Here is a 19,856-nt window from a genome sequence, read left to right on the forward strand (position 1 = left end):
CCCCCATCTCCAATCTCTCCCCCATCTCCAGTCCCTCCCCCATCTCCAATCTCTCCCCCATCTCCAATCTCTCCCCCATCTCCAATCTCTCCCCCATCTCCAGTGTCTCCCCCATCTCCAATCTCTCCCCCATCTCCAGTGTCTCCCCCATCTCCAATCTCTCCCCCATCTCCAGTCTCTCCCCCATCTCCAATCTCTCCCCCATCTCCAATCTCTCCCCCATCTCCAATCTCTCCCCCATCTCCAGTGTCTCCCCCATCTCCAGTCCCCTCCGCAGCCTGCACTGGCCCCGCTCCAGGCGCTCCATGTCCCTGCTGTGCCGAGGAGCCAGAGCTGGACCCTGCACCCCAGCTGTGCCTGACAGGGCCAAGCAACGGGCAGGGTGCCCTCCCTGTCCCCACAGCAGCCCAAAGCCCAGACCCACACAGTGTTTGGGGTCCTGGCAGTGTTTGGGGTCCTGGCAGTGTTTGGGGTCCCGGCAGTGTTTGGGGTCCCATCAGTTTTTATTTGGGGTCCCAGCAGTGTTTCTTTGGGATCTCTGGGCCCAAGAGTGTTTGTTTGAGGTCCCTGAGCTCAGGGGTATTTATTAGGGGTCTCTGGAGTCAGTGTTTATTTGGGGTCCCAGCAGTGTTTATTCGGTGTCTCTGGGGTTGATGTTTTTTCGGCATCACAGCAGTGATTTTGGGATCAAAGTGGTGTTTTTTGGGATCACAGTGGTGTTTTTGGGATCACAGCGGTGTTTTTGGGATTGCAGCGGTGTTTTTGGGATCACAGTGGTGTTTTTTGGGATCACAGCAGTGTTTCTTTGGCATCACAGCAGTGTTTTGGGGATCACAGTGGTGTTTTTTGGGATCACAGCGGAGTTTCTTTGGCGTCACAGTGGTGTTTTTTGGGATCACAGTGATGTTTCTTGGGATCACAGCAGTGTTTATTTGGGATCACAGTGGTATTTATTTGGGATCCCAGCAGTATTTTGGGGATCCTAGCAGTGTTTTTGGGATCACAGTGGTGGTTATTTGGGATCCCAGTAGTGTTTTGGGAATCCCATCGGTGTTTATTTGGGATCCCAGCGCTGTTTTGGGATCACAGCAGTGTTTATTTGGGATCCCAACGGTGTTTATTTGGGATCCCAACGGTGTTTATTTGGGATCCCAGCGCTGTTTTGGGATCACAGCAGTGTTTATTTGGGATCCCAGCGCTGTTTTGGGATCACAGCAGTGTTTATTTGGGATCCCAACGGTGTTTTGGGGATCCCAGCGCTGTTTTGGGATCCCAGCAGTGTTTATTTGGGACCCCAGTGTTGTTTTTGGGACCCCAGTGTTGTTTTGGGGCCCCCAGCGCTGTTTATCCGGGCCCCCAGCGGTGCCCCCCGGTCGCCCTCAGGGGCCGCTCCCGCCCCGCCCGCCAGGGGGCGCGGCGCGCAGGCGGCTCAGCCGATGGCCGATGGCGGGGGCGGGCAGGCCGCGCAGCCGCGCGCCGATGTGCGCGGGGGCCATGGCGCTGTGGCGGGGGCTGCGCTGCTGCCGCCGCGCCCTCGCCTGGCTGCCCGTGCTGCTCATCGCGCTGCTGCTGCTCTGGTCCTACTACGGATACGTCTGCGAGCTCTGCCTCGGTGAGCGCCCGGCGCGGGGAGAGGGGCCCGCCCACCCCGGGCCCGCCCCAAGCCCGCGGGTCCCTGCGGGGCTTCGCCGGGCCGGGGCTGCGGGCGATCCCCCCCCCGCCCTCCTCCTCCTCCTCCTCCTCCTCCTCCTCCTCCTCCTCATTATCCTTCCCCCTCCTCCTCCTCCTCATCCTCCTTATCATCATGCTCCTGTTCCCCCTTCTTCTCTTCTTCTTCCTCCTCCTCCTCCTCATCTTTCTCCTTCTTCCTCTTCCTCCTCTTCCTCTCCCTGCTCCTCATCCTTCTCCTCTTCCTCCTCTTCACCTCCTCTTCTTTCTCCTCCTTCTTCTCCTCCTTCTCCTCCGCCTCGTCGCCTCTCGCCGGTGTGTCCTGGTGTTCCCGGTGTGTCCCGGTGTTCCCGGTGTGTCCCGGTGTTCCGTGGGTGTCCCGGTGTTCCCGGTGTGTCCCGGTGTTCCGTGGATGTCCAGGTGTTCCCGCTGTGTCCCAGTGTTCCGTGGGTGTCCCGGTGTTCCCGGTGTGTCCCGGTGTTCCCGGTGTGTCCAGGTGTTCCCGGTGTGTCCAGGTGTTCCCGGTGTGTCCCGGTGTTCCCGGTGTGTCCAGGTGTTCCCGGTATCCCGGCTCCTGTCCCGTCTGGAACACCCCCGGGCAGAGCAGGAGCACAGGGATAACTCTCCATTCCGGGATGAGTTCCTGGGGTTCAGGCTGTTCCCGGGGTTTGCCCCGGCCGGGGCTGGGCTGGGTCTCAGCCCCTGTTTTGTGTGTCCGTGCCAGGGAGGTGCCGGTGGGGAGGGTTGGGACAGTGACCCCACAGTGAAGGGCCGGATTGTTGCCGTATGACAACGTTCAGATGTGATTTATGAGCTAAACAGTAACAAAAATCAGTCTATGCTCTGCCTTGAGGTAGATATATATACATATATAAACATATAAATATACATAAACTCATTTTTAATGTATATATTCTGCACAGGGAAGAAAAAGGTTACATGAAATCACAGTGAAGTTGTTACAGTAGCATGGAAATGCTACATTTTAGAAAGGAAAGTTTTTGTACTGGCTAGAATTGTATATTTAATGTAGCAATTTAATTGGATAGTAAGTTGCAAATGTTTCGTATGCATGCAAAAATCTGTTAGTAGGAGAAAGGATTGTTAGTTCTGGGGGAGAGGAGAGGTGGGAGCTTGGACTTCTGAAGTTGTGAGGAGGAACATGAGGCTCTTTCTCCTCGGGACAGGGTAAAGGCAGCCCAAGGTCCCAGAAGGGTGGTTTGGGATGTTCCTGGGACAGGAGCTGCCTTCTGGTGCTGCACATGGAAATCAGGTTTTTGGTAGGGTTGGCAGTGTTCTTTCTCGATGGGCACTAAATTGAAATGCAGTTTCTTTGGTCTGTTTTAATTGGCAGCTTGGCAAAGCCTCAAACATGGCTCTTCATTGCTCTCATCCCCTCTCTGGGACTGTGGGCTGTTTCTTTCAAGAATTCACACAGAACAATATCTCCAAGTTGCAAGGAACTGTCATTACATGTGACCAAAAATTAGAGTATTTTCTTGAACTGTGCTTTGTTGGCAGTGCTGTACAGGTTCAGTAAAGTTGAACACTGGCTTGTTCCAGGTCCCAGTGCAGCTTTTAGAAGAGACTCAGGTGATTTTGCTGGGATGTGGATTGGGACTATGTTGCTCTGCAAGTGCTGGTTCAGCTGTCAGGAGCTCAGCTCACTGCCTGGAATTATGGCTGAAAATCATTCATTTGCCCACACCCGCCTATTTTTTCGCCCCATCTTTCTCTCCCATCTCTTTCATTTGCATGTGGAGGAGGTTTATCTACACAGGAGTTGGAATGACTAAATTATTTCAGGATTTGAGCATTAACTGTTGGCATGTGCTGGTACTTGCAAAGCAGCTCTCAGGATGTTCTCCACATTTCTAACACAGCAAGGCTTTCTGTGCTGGCTGCTTCTCAGCTGTTGTGAGCATGCAAATAGTAGATGCTTTGTTTGGATTCTTGGTTTTCACCCTCAGTTGTGCTCAGGACTGGGAGTGGTGAGGGGGGATGTCCTGGAGCCACCTCATGATACTGGGTTTAAACTCTCACTGACTGGTGTGACCGGTGAGTCACAGTCCTGAGGAGGCCCTGATTTCTTGTCTGGTTGGTGGTTGCTGCCACAGAGAGAACAATGATCCTGCAATAAAACCTTTTACACAACCTTTATTTATGCTCTTTTCTCAAGTAAAACCCTTATCAAGGCCCTGCTGCAAATGTGACACACTTCAGGAAGGAGCAAGCATTTGTGAAAAGCTGATGTCTTCATAGCTTGACTGGCAGCAAACCAAAGCTAAAAATAAAGGTTCCCTCGCAATCTTGCTCACCTGAAAATGAGTGTGCAGAGACACAGCAAATATTCAGTCTCTTTTTTTCACCCACGTTGCTGTGTGTCACAGAACTTTGTCTTCCAAGCAAATATCACAGAACCACTATGCTTTCAGTTAAAGAGAGATGTCTTTGTGTCTTCTGTGAAACTTGGATGGTGGCTTTTAAAATAATAGATGGATTTTAAAGTAATCAGCACAAGTAGACATTGATGTACCCTTTGCTGGTTGGTCAAGGTGGCTCTGTTGGTGTAGGGATCGTTCTGTCATTACGGTGAAGTAAGGAGGGGTTGTAAAATCTCTACTTGTAGGAGGTGTAAAAGTAATGGAGTCATTGCAATTGCTGACTAGGCCAAAGCTGAGAAATGGTTAATTTTTTATTCATGCTGATGCAGAAATGCTTCGGACAGGGCTTATGGGAGGGGGTCAAGACCACCAAGAGACTGGTAGAAAGGAGCTGCAGGTATGTGGTACATGCACAGAGATGCTGCTTGGACAGTTGCTGTAGGAGCCCTGGTAATCTTGTCACATCACTGTCACCAGAGGATTGGTTTTGTCATTTCTGATGTACAAATATGCAGAATATTTTTTATAAATGGGAAAATACAGCATAAGTAACAGTTACTGAACATCTTGTTGTGGGGGTGTGTGCGAGTGAAGAAGAGTTGTTACGGATGCTTTGGATTTGATGCTGGACTGTGGGCTCTCTTTTTGCCTCTTGAATGTGAACATTTTTTCCTAAAATGGCTGTATTTCACATAGGAATGTCATTTGTAACAAACTTTTCTGGGATTCCTATTTGCTCTGTAGACATATCTTTTTTTTCTTTTTCAGTGACTGTGAGCAACCCTGTGGAGAAAGGTACGTGTGTTCAGTTTACTGTTTGACACTCAATCCTGGTGTAAAAGGATTCACAAATGTTCCGGCTGAAATATCAAAAATATTTACTGTCAATCTTTGAAATGTACATCCTCTTTCAGTGTTTCCTTCCTGTAATTATGCTCCTGGGGTGCACAGCAAGTGTTGTTAGACATGCTGTAGCTTTTGGATGCATTGGGAAGTGCCCTGTTTACTCACAGCATAAGAAAACATGGGAAGGCTTTAATCCCTCTGACTCTTTCAGGAAAAGGTGTGCCTGTCTGTGCACACCCACACATCTCCCTTTCTCTTTCACATTTTCAGAGCTCATTTTACGAGCCAAATAGAAAAGACTAGTTCTGTTCTGTGGCCCACCTATTTTTCCCCTGTTTCCTTTGATCTTTCAGAGAAAGCTATTTTAATGGGGTTTAGAGGCAGGCACAGATTTTTTTCTTGTTTCTGTTCCCCACTAACCAGCTCTGCAGTAGGATCACTCCATGAGACTCTTTCCACTGGTGTGTTGTTGGAGGCCACGATCATATTCTAAGGATAAGGAGCCAGTGGCCATTTTAGTATTCCTCCTCTTCTTCCTGGAGGTGCTTTGGAGGCTTTTGGCTAATCCAGGTGGTCTCTTTGTTTCATTTTCCGGGGTTATGAAGGATAGAAGTAGGTGGAGTCATTGGGGAAGTTGTTCCATGAAGAGCAATGCCAGGTGATAGTTAAAGATCCTCCAGATCACTGCATCGAGTCCATTCTCTTTCCACTACAAAGCAGTCCTAATATTTGAAATTGCTACAGAGAAACTCTGGAAAGCAGGATATTAATGATTATTCAACAGTAGAAAGTTAGTAGTTGCCCAATCCATTAGTGCATCTCTGGGTCAGCTTCCTCTAATGTGCTGCTAGATCAACTAAAACTAAACCTGTTGCAAGATTTATCTCTTTTCATACTAATTAAAAAGTGGCTGAGCTCAACCTGCACCGTAGTATGAGGATAACATCTCAAACAAGCTGGGAGCATAAGAATGGCTTTGATTCACAGCTCCTTCACACAGTCCATCACATCCTTGTGAGGTGTATCCCATCATTTGCCATCTCATTAGAGTCTCAGTGATGCATTTGGCCTTTTTTACCAGTTTTCACACAGGAAAGACAGTGTTTTCACAGTTAGGAAGTGTTTGGATTTTAGACTTCTCTTTCCACTAGTAGTATTTATTTTAATCTTAGTTTCTAGAATTTGAAGCTTAAAAGAAATGAGGGAAATGAGGTTTTTATTGCAATTAAACGCTATGTTCAAATAAAACTGTATTGTAACTGTTTGATAATGTCTTAGTGAGTTAAGTGTTAAATAACAGCTAGCTTGTGTAGCTTAAGAACTGCTGCTCTTTGGCTCCCTGATCATGGAATGCCTGCTTATGCCCAAGGGCTCTGGAATAAAGTTGGCATGTTGAGATAAGACTACTCTGACATGGGCTGGTTTCACATGTTTTCACATGGTTTCACATGTATCCAGTGGATTACAATTCTTCAGTACTCACAAGACCTGTTTTGCTCACTTTGAGAGAAGTTTTCCTGATTTATTGTATCAGCTGTGGCAAATGTGAAAGAGATTGGATGTTTTCTAGTGATGTAAAGCTCCTGTTCCTCTCTCAGCTCTGCCAGGAAGGCAGCAGGGGTGGGCAGTGCACTGGCAATATGGATCTGTGCTCTGACTGTATTTAGCAGCAACTGAGCCCCAAAACTGGGAGGTGCTGCAGGATTGCAGTATTAACCTGTGTGCTGCTCAGCACCAGCCAGTTCTGCTGGGCCTGTGCCTGGGATGTGGGGAAGAGAGGAATCCTGGCATTCCCAGGGATATGGGGTGGGCACCTGCCCTGGGAGGGAAGTCTCTCAGAGCTGTATCTTCCTCCCCCACGGAATGGGGTCTGGGGAGGAGGGAGGCTTGTGAGCTCAGTCCCCCCTGGGCGCAGCCCCTGAGCTCTGGAATGCTGCTGGGAGGTTTGGCTGGACTGTAAGAATGGGGAATTATGCCCCTCCTAAATGAAACTTTTGCTTAAGAAGTCATTGCTCTCTTTCTGTTTTTTCTGTTTGTTCTGTTTTTAGTGGCCTATCTTGTAATATTCCATATTCTCTTCGTGCTCTTTGTGTGGACATATTGGAAGTCTGTTTTCACTCTCCCAGTGCAGCCAGACAAAAAGGTAAGAGCCCCAGCACATTCCATTTCTTGCAGAGCAAAAGCAGGGACACTAAAGAGAACTCAAAAATCTGACAGGACAGTCGGATGCAGACGTGTTTTAATGCTTTTTCCACCAAGTATTTACTTTGTCATGTTGCTTGGATTGGTAGATTATTTTTTTGTTTTGTTTTGTTTTACCTCTCTGTGAAATACTAAGACAACACTATGTTTGGAGCAACAGAGTGAGGACAATGTTTGTGTGGCACTCCAAATATACATGGCCTTAATCTGATCCTGATTACAAGAATGTAAATGTATAAATAACAACTAATCCCAGTTTTAGAAATATAAAACTGTGATTGGGGGCAGGTTTTTACTCACAAGGGAAGTGCTTAAAGTGTTATCAAGGTGTGTAATGTTATTCCTGAAAAAGTCATCTAAGGCAGCCGTAGGAGCAATTTGAGTAAGTTGTTTTATAATCTTTAAATTTCACATTTGCATTTTTTATTGGTGTATCACATGGGGTTCTGGCTGCCCAGCACTCACTATCTTCTTTGTCTTGTTCACAAACACATTTTCACACTCGATTAACCTCATGAGTGGGAGTGGGAGGTAAAAATGTTTCTAGACTTGCCTGTATTTGAAGCATTGTCTCTCCTCCCCCTGGGTAACTGCTCCTCTCATGGCTTCTGCCCCCAGTTCCACATGTCCTACGCTGACCAGGAGCGCTATGAGAACGAGGAGAGGCCGGAGGTGCAGAGGCAGATCCTCGCCGAGATCGCCAGGAAGCTGCCGGTGTACACGAGGACAGGGAATGGAGGTGAGCCCAGCAGGGAGCTCAGCCAAGTAGCACACACTGGCACTCCAGAGGGTCCTGCCAACCAACAGCATTCCTAGTGCCACTGCAGCACCCATTAATTCCTGTGGGAATGATTTTCATGCCTTTTTTTCTCAAGTTTTCTCTTTGGAAAAGCAAAAAAGCCTTGAACATTCCTTCATTCCATGGAGGACCAGGTGCTGCCTTTGAGAAGCAATATGCTACCCTTTGGATCTACGTTCAAAAGCCCATGTTGCCTGTGTTTAGTATGAGCAGTAGAATCACAAGATTCTACTGTCATCATATTTACTTAAAATGGAGTCTGGCTTAGAGACGCAGAACATAATTCTGTGACCAGATTTCTTGGCCATGCTCAGTGATTAAATGCCTCTGGACTCCTTTCGCAGCTTAAAGAAGTCTGTGTTCATATTGCAGGCTCTGACCTGCTCGTTTCTGCCAGGCTAGCCAAAGAATTCTGAAGTAAAGAACTGGAATAAATAAGGAATTACCAAAATGGAATGTATGTACAGTCTGAGTAAATGTGGAAGCCAGAAGGAAGTGTGCAGTTTTGGTTTATCACTTTTAAGCTGGCTGTATGGTTTAGAGTAGGTTTAGATTAGAAGTTGGGGAGAAATTCTTCCCTGTGAGGGTGGGGAGGCCCTGGCACAGGTTGCCCAGAGAAGCTGTGGCTTCCCCATCCCTGGAAGTGTCCAAGGCCAGGTTGGATGGGGCTTGGAGCAACCTGGGCTGGTGGAAGGTGTCCCTGCCCATGGCAGGGGAGTGGAATGAGATGATCTCTAAGGTCCCTTCCAAGTCAAACCATTCTGTGATTTCAGTGAGGATTGCTCCCCCCATCTGCAGGTCTCCAGCAGAATCAGGAGCATTGCTTATCCTGGCAGCAAAAACCAGCAGCAAATGTACTCATCTGCTGAAGTGATAGAGGAAGGAGTATGAACAGTTAGGAAATGAACACCCATATCAGCTATCATGTGAAAAAAAAAGAAGACTCTTCCATCATTTGGTGTTAATTTGTCTTTAATCTCAGGTATTCGGTTCTGTGACAGATGCCAGCTGATCAAACCTGATCGTTGTCACCACTGCTCCGTCTGTGCCATGTAAGTCAGGGACTGTGTCTGAGGTGAACACAGTCCCCATGGGGTCCTGTGGGTGGGCTGGGCCTTCCCATGGCTCTTAACACAGAAAGGGACCCAGGGGCCTCTGTTCCAACTGCAGCCACCAGTGCTCCAGTGAGAAACCGTCGGCATGGCTCTCCTCTAGACGAGAACAAAGGACATTAGTTGGCCTTGAAGAAGTAATAAGAGTTTCATCTTAAAACAATACTACCTTAAAAAACTTAGACAGTGTCATTTTGACTTCCTGTCATGTAGAAATCTCACAAAAACCAGAGGTTTTGCTGTTGATCTGCAGTTGGCAATTAAATACCAATTAAAAATCTTCCTTTTTTGTTTTTTGTCCTTTTGCAGGTGTGTGCTAAAAATGGATCATCACTGTCCATGGTATGTCCTAGATACTGGTTTGTGGCTTTCTAAGAAAGGTTGCTTATATATATATATATTTCTGGCACATATTTCTGTATGCCTCTCTCATTTCAGGCCATCCATCTCTTTATGTTGGGAAATTTATAAGAGAATTACACTTTGAAATTGCCTGAAATGTTTGATATTTTGAAAGACAGATCATTCATGTTTGTTCCATAAACTATATGTGAAAAAGCTGTGATATTGATATCATTTAAAACCCAACTGCTAATTTACTCTGACGATTATTCAAATTTGAAAGGGACTTAACCTTAGCCTTTATTCTGGGGTCTGTCATCATTTCAGCTGCACTTGGGGGTGCTTTCAATAGTAACATTTGCATGTGGATCATTACTGAACTGATGCCTGTTCAGAGACCATCAGTGCAGAAAGCTGCATGGATTAATTGAGCTTTACCCTTTTGGAGAATTGCTGCCACTCAATTTATTAAACTCCTCCTTTTTTTTTTTTAAAAAAAAAAAAGGAAGATTTCAGAAATCAGAAAGAACACAAACATTTCCCCACCTGAACCTCCCTGGTAATCAAAATTGTAGAGGATTTTCCAAACCTGAGCTCTGAGACAAACCCCCACTATGTTTTCCTGCATCCTCTGGTTCCTTTGTAGAGTTGTCCTGTGCATGGAGAATTAGAACCAAATTTGGGCTTAGCTGGGTTGGATGTCACCAGCAGCAGCTGGTGAGGTTTGTGGCTGCTGAGGTTTGCCCTTGGATAAAGGAGCCCAGAACTCCCAGAGCCCGTTGCCTTTGCAGACAAGAGCCAGCCAGGAGGAATTAGCTGCTGCCTCTGGGGCACATTTGCCGGCAGGACCAACCCCAAACCATGAGCTGTGCTTGTCCTTGGCCCAGCCAGAAGCCTTGGAGTGAAAAGCAGAGACTTGAGTTCTGTTCCATTTTGGCCACTAAGGGGAGCTGCTTCTTGCCAAATTCTGTTGTGTGAGCCAGAGGTTTAATAACCCCCCAAACTGGTCGTGCTCTTTGTGTGACAACCATGTGCTGCACAAATCCTGATTTCAACTTTGCTTTTGTCCTCTAGGGTGAATAACTGCATTGGATTTTCTAACTACAAATTCTTTCTACTGTTCTTAGCCTATTCTTTGTTGTATTGCTTGTATATTGCTGCAACAGTCTTCAAGTATTTCATTAAGTATTGGACAGTAAGTTGTGAAATCTGGTTCCTTTTTCATCTCCTGTGAGTCTCGTGGGGTTTAGTCACTCTTGTTGCTGTTTTGCTCTCAGTCAAGTGGAGGGGCTGCATTTTTCCTGTGAGGTGCTTTCCTGGGCCCTTTTTGAGTCCAAAACTCCCATTATATGTCCAAAATGCACAAAAGCAAGAAGCAAATAGACCTCAGGAATTCCAAACTGTAGACTAGCTTCTGGGAAAGAGGTTATACCCTTTTCCTTTTTGTTTTGCATATGTGTCTCTCAGAACGTTTGGAATTGATATTGATATGTAACATCCTGGCATTTATCTGTACATATTTACTGAAAAGAGAAAAAAAAAGTCAAACCCCCTTGTTCATTTTCTAATCCCCATAGGATTCCTTTCTCAGTTTAAAACTGGACTGAACTGAAGTAGCCTTTTTATTCAGTTGTTGCTGGTCACTCCTATGCAGCAGTGCCAGCTGACAGCTCAGTAAGAGCCTGGCCCTTGGCCTCTAGTTTGTGTCCCCTCAGCTGCTGACTCTGTGTTCAAGTCCCTTAACTTTGCTGGGCATTAATTGTTCCTCAGGCTCAGCAGGGCCCAGCTGTGAGCTCTGTGCTGCTCCCATGGGATGAGCCAAGGCTGGGAAGTGCCTTTGTGCCCTGCAGGTGCCCAGAGCCTGCCCGTGTGTGCTGCTGGGCACCTCTGGCACTTGGCTCCTCTGCTCTAGAAGGAAATGGGTGTCTCCACCTCTTGTAAGGTCCCACTTGGTTTTTAACCTTTCCCAAGCCCTCTCTGCTCAGTTCTAACACCCCCCATAGCTGCAGCTGTGCAGGCCAGGTTCTCTTGGCTTGCCTCACCTTGCAAGAGGTGCAGAATTTTAGTGTATGCACAGGAAACTCAGCAGAACATAAAGAGGGCTCCAAGAGCTCCTGCCTGCTCGTTTCCCCGTGGGCACAGGGTGTGCTCCTGGTGCCCAGGTGGGAAGGGTGATTGCCCTGCCTCTGCTGCACACCAAGAGTAGTGCTTTGGGTACAGGAGGGGAAATGAACCACCTCATTTCTTTGTCTCTCCTTGGTTTTTATACTAAGGTTGATTTTTGTCTATACGAGTTTGAGTAGTTTTAGAAGCTCTCTTTCTTCTCTCTAAGAATGAAGAATTTCCAGCTTTAATTTGTTCCTATCACTTGTTCTGTGTTGCTTTTCTTTCCAGGGTGAACTGACCAATGGACGTTCCAAATTTCACATCCTTTTCCTTCTCTTCGTGGCAATCATGTTCTTCGTGAGCCTCATGTTTCTGTTTGGATACCATTGCTGGCTCGTTAGCAGAAACAGATCCACCTTAGGTAAAGCTCTTGTGTCCCTCTTCTTTTTGTAAGACACACCAAAGTGCTGTGAGAACCAAAAAAGAAAATAAAAAAGGCATTTGTTCTATTTCTGTGCATTCCTACTGGCTTATGAGGGAAGGAAGATTTAAGATCTTGGCACAATGCTGCAAAAATTTGTCATTTGAAATTAGTTGTGTCTGTTAGCTGGTGTGACAAAAGCACACAGGGAAAAAAAAAGCACAAGGGGAAACAAGAGTCTTACAGTGTAAAAGTCCAATTATAAAAATATTATGCATATGTATAACCATGTTTGAAATGAGTGCAGCTTTTCAGGAGTCATAGTTTGTTGTGTTCAGATGCTGGTGTGCATCCTAAATCAGCTTAGTGAAGTTGGGAAACAGTGTCCATTCTCATTGATAAAGGCAAAGAAGTTATGACTGTAAAACCAAAGAAATTATCTAGAACAGAATGATTTTGCCGAGTAGTTTCTTTGTCTTTCCTCAGATAAATGTTGCTCAATTTTTAAAGCTTTTTGGATAAAGTTTTATAACAAAAAAGACACTATCAAGAGTGAGCAAATATTCTGGTTTTGTCTAGTTATTAACTTTAAAACTCATTTCTTGAGGCACAGAAGCTCATCTGTCCCAAAGCATCAGAACTGTGCAGCAGCTTCGAAGGTAGATAAAATTGTTTCTAAGGCACTCCAGGTTCTCCTCCCCTCTCTCTTTTTAGTTTTGTGCCTCACCATAACAGAGGGTCTATTTGCATTGGTTTGTTCATTATATCATTAATGAATGAGGCAATTTAAATCTCCAGTACCACTTCTGGAATACTCATTGAAGGCCAACCTGTTTAATTCTGCAGATTTTTTTACTTAGAAATTTTCACCCACTGAATTTCTACAAGTCTCACAGAAAGAACTTTTAACTCTTGTTCTCTAGATTAAACAAATCATTTTTGGTTTGACTGTCCTGTAGTTGTATGACCAAATTCCTGCCTTTGATTGGAAAGTCTTTACAGGCTTTGCAAAATGAGAATAAGCTTTCACTCATTCTCAAACTTTGTAGTGCTGAATCTATATAATCTATTAAATCATGTTGACTTTAGATGGCCACATCATGCACAATCCTGTTTCAGAGACTTTGGCATTGATTTTCATTTTTTTTCACTGAAATTGCATCTGTGTGCAGAGGCTTTCTCAGCTCCGGTGTTTCAAAATGGCCCAGATAAAAATGGATTCAATCTTGGCTTTGTAAAGAATCTTCAGCAAGTGTTTGGAGAAGAAAAAAAGCTCTGGTTGCTGCCTATTGCCTCAAGGTAAGTAATAATCAAGTCAGTGCTAAAAGCTGATGTGATTTTTGCCATTTTGTGTATAGGTTTAGGTCACAGGAAAGTGGGGTTTTTATGTGTCTTTAAGTAACATATGACCAAGATTGAGACCATTTTATCTTGGGTGTCATTGAAACACAAATGTGTGATTTCTGCCCTGAAGAATCTGTGCTATCAATTGATAAAATTTACACCTATGGAATAATTGCTCTGTTTCCATAATTGTTTTCCTTAGTTCCCCTCTCACTTCTACCTGTTAATTTTTCCTTTTGGTTTTTTTTCTGTATCCAATTGATTTTATCAAGTTAGCACATTGAAGTTCTGCTAAAAATTACTTCATTCCAGGCTTTAGATTTGAACTTTTGTTCCCCAGTGAGCTTGAAGGAATTGAGGACCAAAACTGCTCTCTAGTAAAACTTGGCATCTGAGCTGTCATGAAAAATAAACACAGTGCTTTTCAAAGCTGAAATATGATTTTAAGTAAACATGGAAAATAGAAGCAGCAGAAAACTTTGTTTGCAGATAAAATGTGTTGCAATTGTCATCCTTTGGAGCTGTTTTTCCAGTGTCTCTGCCTTTTCCATGCAGCCAGGGGGATGGACATTTTTTCCCCATGAGAGCCTCGTGTGAAGCTCGGAACCCTCTCCTGGCAAATGAAGAGCAGTGGGAAGAGGATGGAATAGATGAAGAGCCCCAGGGTAAGGTAACACTGTAGGAAATCAGTTGTGTCCTGACCTACAGTGCCTAATAGATAAATTCAAAGTGATCAAATAAAAGTGAGTCCCTGGGCAGCTCTGCCTTGACTAATGAGCACAGACTGAAAATAAGCCCTACTTTGGAGTCAACTTTTTTGTTTTCTAGTAGCTTTCTACTTGCAAGTGAATGGACTGGGAGGGTGGTACAAGTTGCAGAGAGAAACTGAGATTGCCACAAACTGAGTGTTTTTACCTGTAAATGTTGTTGCATGCAGTGCAATTATCTAGGACACAAAAAAGGAGAATACTAAGATGTTTTAGAAGTGCAGTTATCTTCTGAGAGTGTGAAAGCAGGCATGCAAACACCTGAGTGCAGGGATACATTTAAGAAGCTCCTTTATACTTTGTCCAGCTTTATTACAAGAGTAAAGCAGTTCTTTTGATGCTGGATTTGATGTGCTGATCTCCATAGAAAAATAGATGTGCTGGGAGCAGGTCTAGGTGAGCTGCTGTGTTTGTGCAGTCGATTTGATGGGTTTCTGGCATTCAAAGATACCTTTTATGCTATGGAAATCCTATTATAAACCAGAATTTATATGTATATACATTCTTTGATGGTCTTTGTTGGATGGATCCAAAATCAGTGTAATGATTTTACATTTCTGTGTTTGAAGTGCATTTTTTCCCCCTTGGATGTTTACCTGCAAGCTTTGGTGTTTGGAGAGTACAGGATGTATTGGAAGCTCAGGATTTGTCATTAGTTTGTGCTCACGAGCCCCAGTCCCCTTGTTTGAGGGTTCAGAAATCTTGTCTGCAAGGGCTCCTGGTTTTTCCTGTGGAGCAAGGATGCCATTCACAGGTTCCTTTTAAAATAAAGGTGGTAATCCCACCCTTTTTTTCCCATTAAGGAATGGTGATAGTGTGGATTAATTCTGAGGTTATTTATAATCCGTGGATCAAACATCGGGGACGTGATTTCCATAGTTGTGCTCTTTGTTGCCTCAGAAGAGTTTTCAGGAACTTTGCTGATAAAGTTCTCTTTCAGGGTGTACATTTTAGTCCCACATGCGCAGGATTTCTGTTTGAGACCCTGTGAGGAAGACTTAGCCTTGGGCAAAGGGTAAAAAAGCTTTTCATGTGAACATTTTCCTACCCGTGCTGTGCCATGAGCTCTTTAATCCTCCAGCACAGGCTCTGCTGCTCAGGCTCTGCTCAGATCTCACCTGCAGCTCTTTGTTCAGGTTTTCCATTGCAAAATAAACTGACTTCATGTCCTGCTGGGAAAATCCACTCTCCAGGAGTTTGTCAATAGGACTGAAGAGGCTCATTTCAGCTTTTCTTCAGATGAACTGCTTTAATTGGTTCCTGTCTGTGTGTTAGAAAACTACCTGCTCTTCCTGGTTTGCTCTATACATTTTGGCAGTTACAAGGTAACACAAATTGGTTTTAAAAATACCAGAATTGGCTTTAATAGTAACAAACTATGGCATCTCTGTGAATTTTTTGTGAGGCTTAAAACAAGTCCTTTAGGAATGAGTCAGAACTTCTTCCAACTTTTACGAAGTATAACTTATCTGAATAAATAATTAATTCTTACATATGAAAACATTTGACAGTGAGATGATTTTTGGCTAGATCAGACCCCAGAATATGATCTGGAGCTTATATGAAGTTCCTCAATTTATAGTGCTTATAAAATAACTGACATTTACAGGCAGTTGAATTAGATGATCATTATGGGTCCCTTCCATCTGAAATATTCATGTTCCCTCTTAAACAATAGAAGTAAACCATTATAATTGAGTAGTCAGAAAGACCTGAAATGTTACATTAAAACTGAAAGATCTTCATTTGTCTTTGTGGCTTTAAAGCTTGTGACATGGTTATGAAATAAATAAAACCAATAATAGAGCAATCTCAGTTTGAAAGCAGCTGTTCAGTTATCTCTGACAAGTGGTTGTCTATTTTCATTTGGAATGACTCTTAAAAACACACTTCCATACTTAGTGAAAAATATATTCTCAGCGAGAAAACCAGGTTTACTTACCTCTGACTGCTTTGTTTTTCACTGTACAGGTTCTGGTGAAGCCTCAGCCCTTGTCATAGAAAGGGAGACATAGCAGTGTGACAGCGCAGCTGGGTAAAGCTTGAGCACAAAGGTCAGTGTTCCTTCCTTTCCCTCAAATCCACACTCTGCAGGGAAATGGGGAGGGGCTGTTGGACAGGGTTTGGCTTTAGCAGTGCCATCCCCATGGTGCTTGGACAGTCCCTGAACACGGGGGATGGAGCTGTGGTTTCACCAGTATTCCCCAGCTTGCCCAGAAATCCCTGGTTCCAGGGAACCTGAAGGGCAGGGGTGGCTCTCAGCAGCCCTGGCTGGGGTCGGCCCAGGTAACACCAGAGCCACCAGCACAGTGTGTAGAGGGGGACACAAAGCCTGTAGCTGCTCTGGAAAATGTGGCAGGAACCACTCTTGCACTGACTCGTACAATTCCAAGGTGGGAAGTCTGTGCAGGGATTCGTGGAAGGAGTAGGAAGGTGCAGGTGCAGTCTAATGAAAGTTGAGAGCAGCTGGGGGAAAATGGAAGTGACCTGGAATGTCACATCAGCTGCTGCTCCCTGAGCTATTTTTTCCACCCCGGAGAAAGGTGGGTACAACAACAGATGACACTGTGGGGAAGGTGCTGCTCCCAAAACATTCCCTGGTCTGTAAAGCTGTTCTGCCTTTGAGAATGGGGCACACACACAGGGAGCTGCAGGCTCTGTCCTCTGCAGGCTCCAGGAGATATTCTCCCAGAGGAGTGTAACAGGCCGAGATCCAAGGAGTAGGAATCTGCTGTCCCACTTGCAGAAGGTGGGACAGGCAGATGGAATTTACCCCTCTGTTTTCCAGGGGTGTTAATAACTATTGTATGGCAAAGCACTGCCTGGCTGTGCTCACAGACGGGGCACCTCCAGACTTTTGCCCATGGGCTTCTGGCATTTTGTGGATACCAGTCCATTTTCTTCCACTTACAAAAACTCAAAAGTGTTTTTTCTGTCAATAGTGAGGACTGAATTCTGCCCTTCTACTGGGGAGGGAAAACCAGCATTTTCCTTGTTGTTCCTCACGGCTTTAAAACACTCAGTTTTAAAGTCCAGATCAGCCATTGATGCTCATCACAGCAGTGTTATAGGTGCACATTTTTGTTTCCTTAGATTTCAGCTTCCCTCTCAGGAGCCAACACCTTCTCTTGGCATGGACTTCAGTTTTGAGGGGCAGAAAACAAGTGGATCTTCAAGATGAGAAAACGTCCTGAAGTATCACCCAACTGGAGTCTGCATCTGAGAGTGCTTCTCCAGAAATCCTGCTGTCCAGATGGCCCAAGACTTTATAAGTTTCAGTTACAGAGTTAACAGAACAGTTTTATAGAGTGATTGTGGCCAATCTTCTTTGGCCTGCTCTCTTTATTTTATAAATACTATATATTTTTTATGCAAAAAAGGTAAAAATGTTGATGAGAGTGCACTTCCAAAGGCCTTTTCATTTTGCAAATGTCAGGGACTTGAGTTTTTGAAATTCTACCAAGCCATAATATTCTTGGGGATGGTTATTTATTTTGAGGCTGATTCTCCAACCTTCTCTGACATTTTCTACTGTGTTTGAAGTTCTGAGTCAGTTCAGCCCAGTGCGAGACAGACCCAGTTAAATCTGGCACTAAATTGGTAGTTGGGTGTAAGTGTGTTGAAAGAAAAAGTGCTGAACATGCACACTGACATGTGCAGCTGTGAATGCAAATAAAATATTCCCATTACCAGTATCAAGATTCAAGAATATTGTGGCCATAGATTTTTTAACTTTTTTTAGGAGGGTGTTATTGTCTTAGAGTTTGGTTACAGTGCTCTTTGGCCAGTCCTACTTGCAGGCACCTAAAATGCAAACAGGAACTTCAGACAGTCCAGTTTGCATTAATTCCTAGGGCCAAAATGTCCACTCATTCCTGGATCGGTGTTTGATGGAAATTTGTGTGTTTGTGGAATCAGAAAGGAAGGTGTGAATTTGAAACACAGGAGTTGGAAATGACAGTGAAAGTTTAGCTCCAACAGTGGTGTTTGGAGTTTACACTCCACACGAAATGCTGAAGAGACAATTGATATATAGAGTTTTTCAGACTTCTTCCCAAACCAGTGCACTGACTGGTGGTTCCAGGGGTTTCAGCACTAGGTGATCAGATTTTTTTTTTACATTTTGCTCCATTTGCAGGCAAAGGGATATATCCTGGTTCTGTTCTGGGGAAGGGAACTGACCCTTTGGCCGGATTATACACATTTTTCTAGACTTGACTCTTTTTTTATCTGCATGATTCAGCCCTGGCAGCTCCATCACTCATGTCTGAATTAGGTGCATGCTTACAGTATTAGTGTACTGCCTTTAAGATCATTTGGTACCATTTTCTCTCCTGGTTTTGTGTTTGTTTATCAGCCCATTGGCATTGAGGTGACTGCAGAGGCACTTGTGCCTGTCAGGAGAAATGACCTGAGAAGTGAGTTTGGTGACAAAGGCTTTGCCTACCTACTAAATCCTTTTTTTTTCCTCTGTTTGCTCTGCTGCTGCTGCCGGTGGGAAGGTGTCTGTGAGATGGGAGAGCCTTGCAGAGACCTTCTGCCCTTAGGAGCCGTCGTTTCCCTGCTGTGATCCCGCCCTGGGGACAGGGATGCTCAGCTCTGCAGTTCTGTGCAGAGCAGGCAGGGGTCTCTGGAGTGTCTTGCTGCTGAATTGGGTTGTGAGGGGTCAGGGTGGGCTCACCTAGCCTCGGGGTGGTTTGTCTGTGTCCTCACAGTGCTCTCGAACACTCAAAATGTTCCTGCTTCAGCCACCGGAGCCCTGGCCATGGGGTGGCTGTCACAGAACAGCTCTCCAGTGTTTCTCCTGCCCATCTAAACCTGCATTTCTAATGTAAATCTCGAGTTGGACCTTCCCCTGCGTGTGGTGAAAGATGGCAGCAGAATTAATCACCTCATTTCTGGTAAAACGTGCTCTGGAGGGGGAGTTTGAGAGGACAGTGGCAGCTAAACACAACAGGAAATGTGCAGGAATTTAGCACCCACAGAGGTGCTATTTGTGCCTTCAAAACCTCAAAATTCCTTGTGTAGAAAACCAGGAAGAAGATCTGGGGACTTTCTGTTCCATTCTGTCAGCTGAAGTGTGTTTTTCAGAGCTGTGTGGATTTACAGGAGTTTTCTGAGCGGGTTCCTGTGTCCTTCCTGAGTTTGGTTCTGGTTACAGCTGTGTCTTTGAGCTGTTTCTCTGCCAGGCAGCAGCAGCAGCAGAGCTGCCCACGAGCTCTGCAGGCACCATCCCTGCCTGCTCCTGCTGCAGCACTGCTCACTTGGCAGTACAAAAAATCAGGTTTCATCTTCTAATAATTATTAAACCAGATATCTTTAAAAGGCAGCTACCAAGCTCAGATTTAGAAGCAATTTTAAACACTTACAAGTAACTTTTATTCAATTTTTTTTCTTGTAAATAGTTATGGCCAATTCTTCCCTTTCCTTAAAAGCAGCTCAGCCCCCTGTGGTTGTAAAAAATCTCTTGCTCAGGTAGAAAAAATAGAGTTTAATCACTTCAGAACCACTCCCCATCAATATCCACGTCAGGTGTTGGAAAGCTTCAGGAGATGGGAAACAAACACAAAAGCTGTGTAAAAATGAGGCAGAACAAACCAAGGGAGACCCACATGTCTGAGTGACTGAACAAGCTCCATTTTGTTCCCTTCTCCTCACTGAAGGTGATATCCTTGTGTTACCCTGGCATTTGTCCTGTTTGTGCACTGGCAAACAGCAGTTGCTCAGCTGCTGTGCTCACTGCTGCAGGTGCTCAGAGGGAAGGTACCTGCCCAGTGCAGGGCAGGTTTTTTAACCTGCAAATGGCTCTTTAAGGGGTACACCTACTGCAACACCTCCTTTGTTTCCCATCCCCATCCTCATCCA

The 19,856-nt window shown here is 45.1% G+C and overlaps 1 protein-coding gene across 2 annotated transcripts; it reads left to right on the plus strand.

The window, feature by feature from the left end:
* The first annotated feature begins 1,459 nt into the window (after nt 1-1,459).
* ZDHHC15 (zinc finger DHHC-type palmitoyltransferase 15) lies at nt 1,460-18,321 on the plus strand. Of its 2 annotated transcripts, none has more exons than XR_007905160.1 (12): nt 1,460-1,612; nt 4,821-4,847; nt 6,947-7,041; nt 7,719-7,839; nt 8,882-8,951; nt 9,321-9,353; nt 10,428-10,548; nt 11,748-11,880; nt 13,053-13,179; nt 13,780-13,894; nt 15,963-16,045; nt 17,085-18,321. XR_007905160.1 is itself a non-coding variant. In XM_051791440.1 (12 exons), the coding sequence occupies exons 1-11, from the start codon at nt 1,480-1,482 to the stop codon at nt 16,004-16,006; spliced, it is 1,014 nt and encodes a 337-aa protein (XP_051647400.1). In that variant the 5' UTR covers nt 1,460-1,479; the 3' UTR covers nt 16,007-16,045; nt 17,085-18,321. The 2 variants fall into 2 exon arrangements, 1 of the variants encoding a protein (XP_051647400.1); XM_051791440.1 differs by having other exon boundaries at nt 13,780-13,889.
* The last annotated feature ends 1,535 nt before the right edge of the window (nt 18,322-19,856 follow it).

The sequence above is a fragment of the Manacus candei genome, unplaced genomic scaffold, assembly GCF_025592945.1.
Source record: "Manacus candei isolate 608988 ecotype Guabito, Panama unplaced genomic scaffold, ASM2559294v1 h1tg000003l, whole genome shotgun sequence".
Lineage (NCBI taxonomy): Eukaryota > Metazoa > Chordata > Aves > Passeriformes > Pipridae > Manacus > Manacus candei.

Excerpts from the sequence above, each read along its gene's own strand:
- ZDHHC15 (XM_051791440.1), top strand. The coding sequence starts at position 1,480 with ATGTGCGCGGGGGCCATGGCGCTGTGGCGGGGGCTGCGCTGCTGCCGC. Across the intron at positions 7,840-8,881 it reads CACGAGGACAGGGAATGGAG|GTATTCGGTTCTGTGACAGA; the intron begins GTGAGCCCAGCA and ends CTTTAATCTCAG. Across the intron at positions 9,354-10,427 it reads ATGGATCATCACTGTCCATG|GGTGAATAACTGCATTGGAT; the intron begins GTATGTCCTAGA and ends TTTGTCCTCTAG.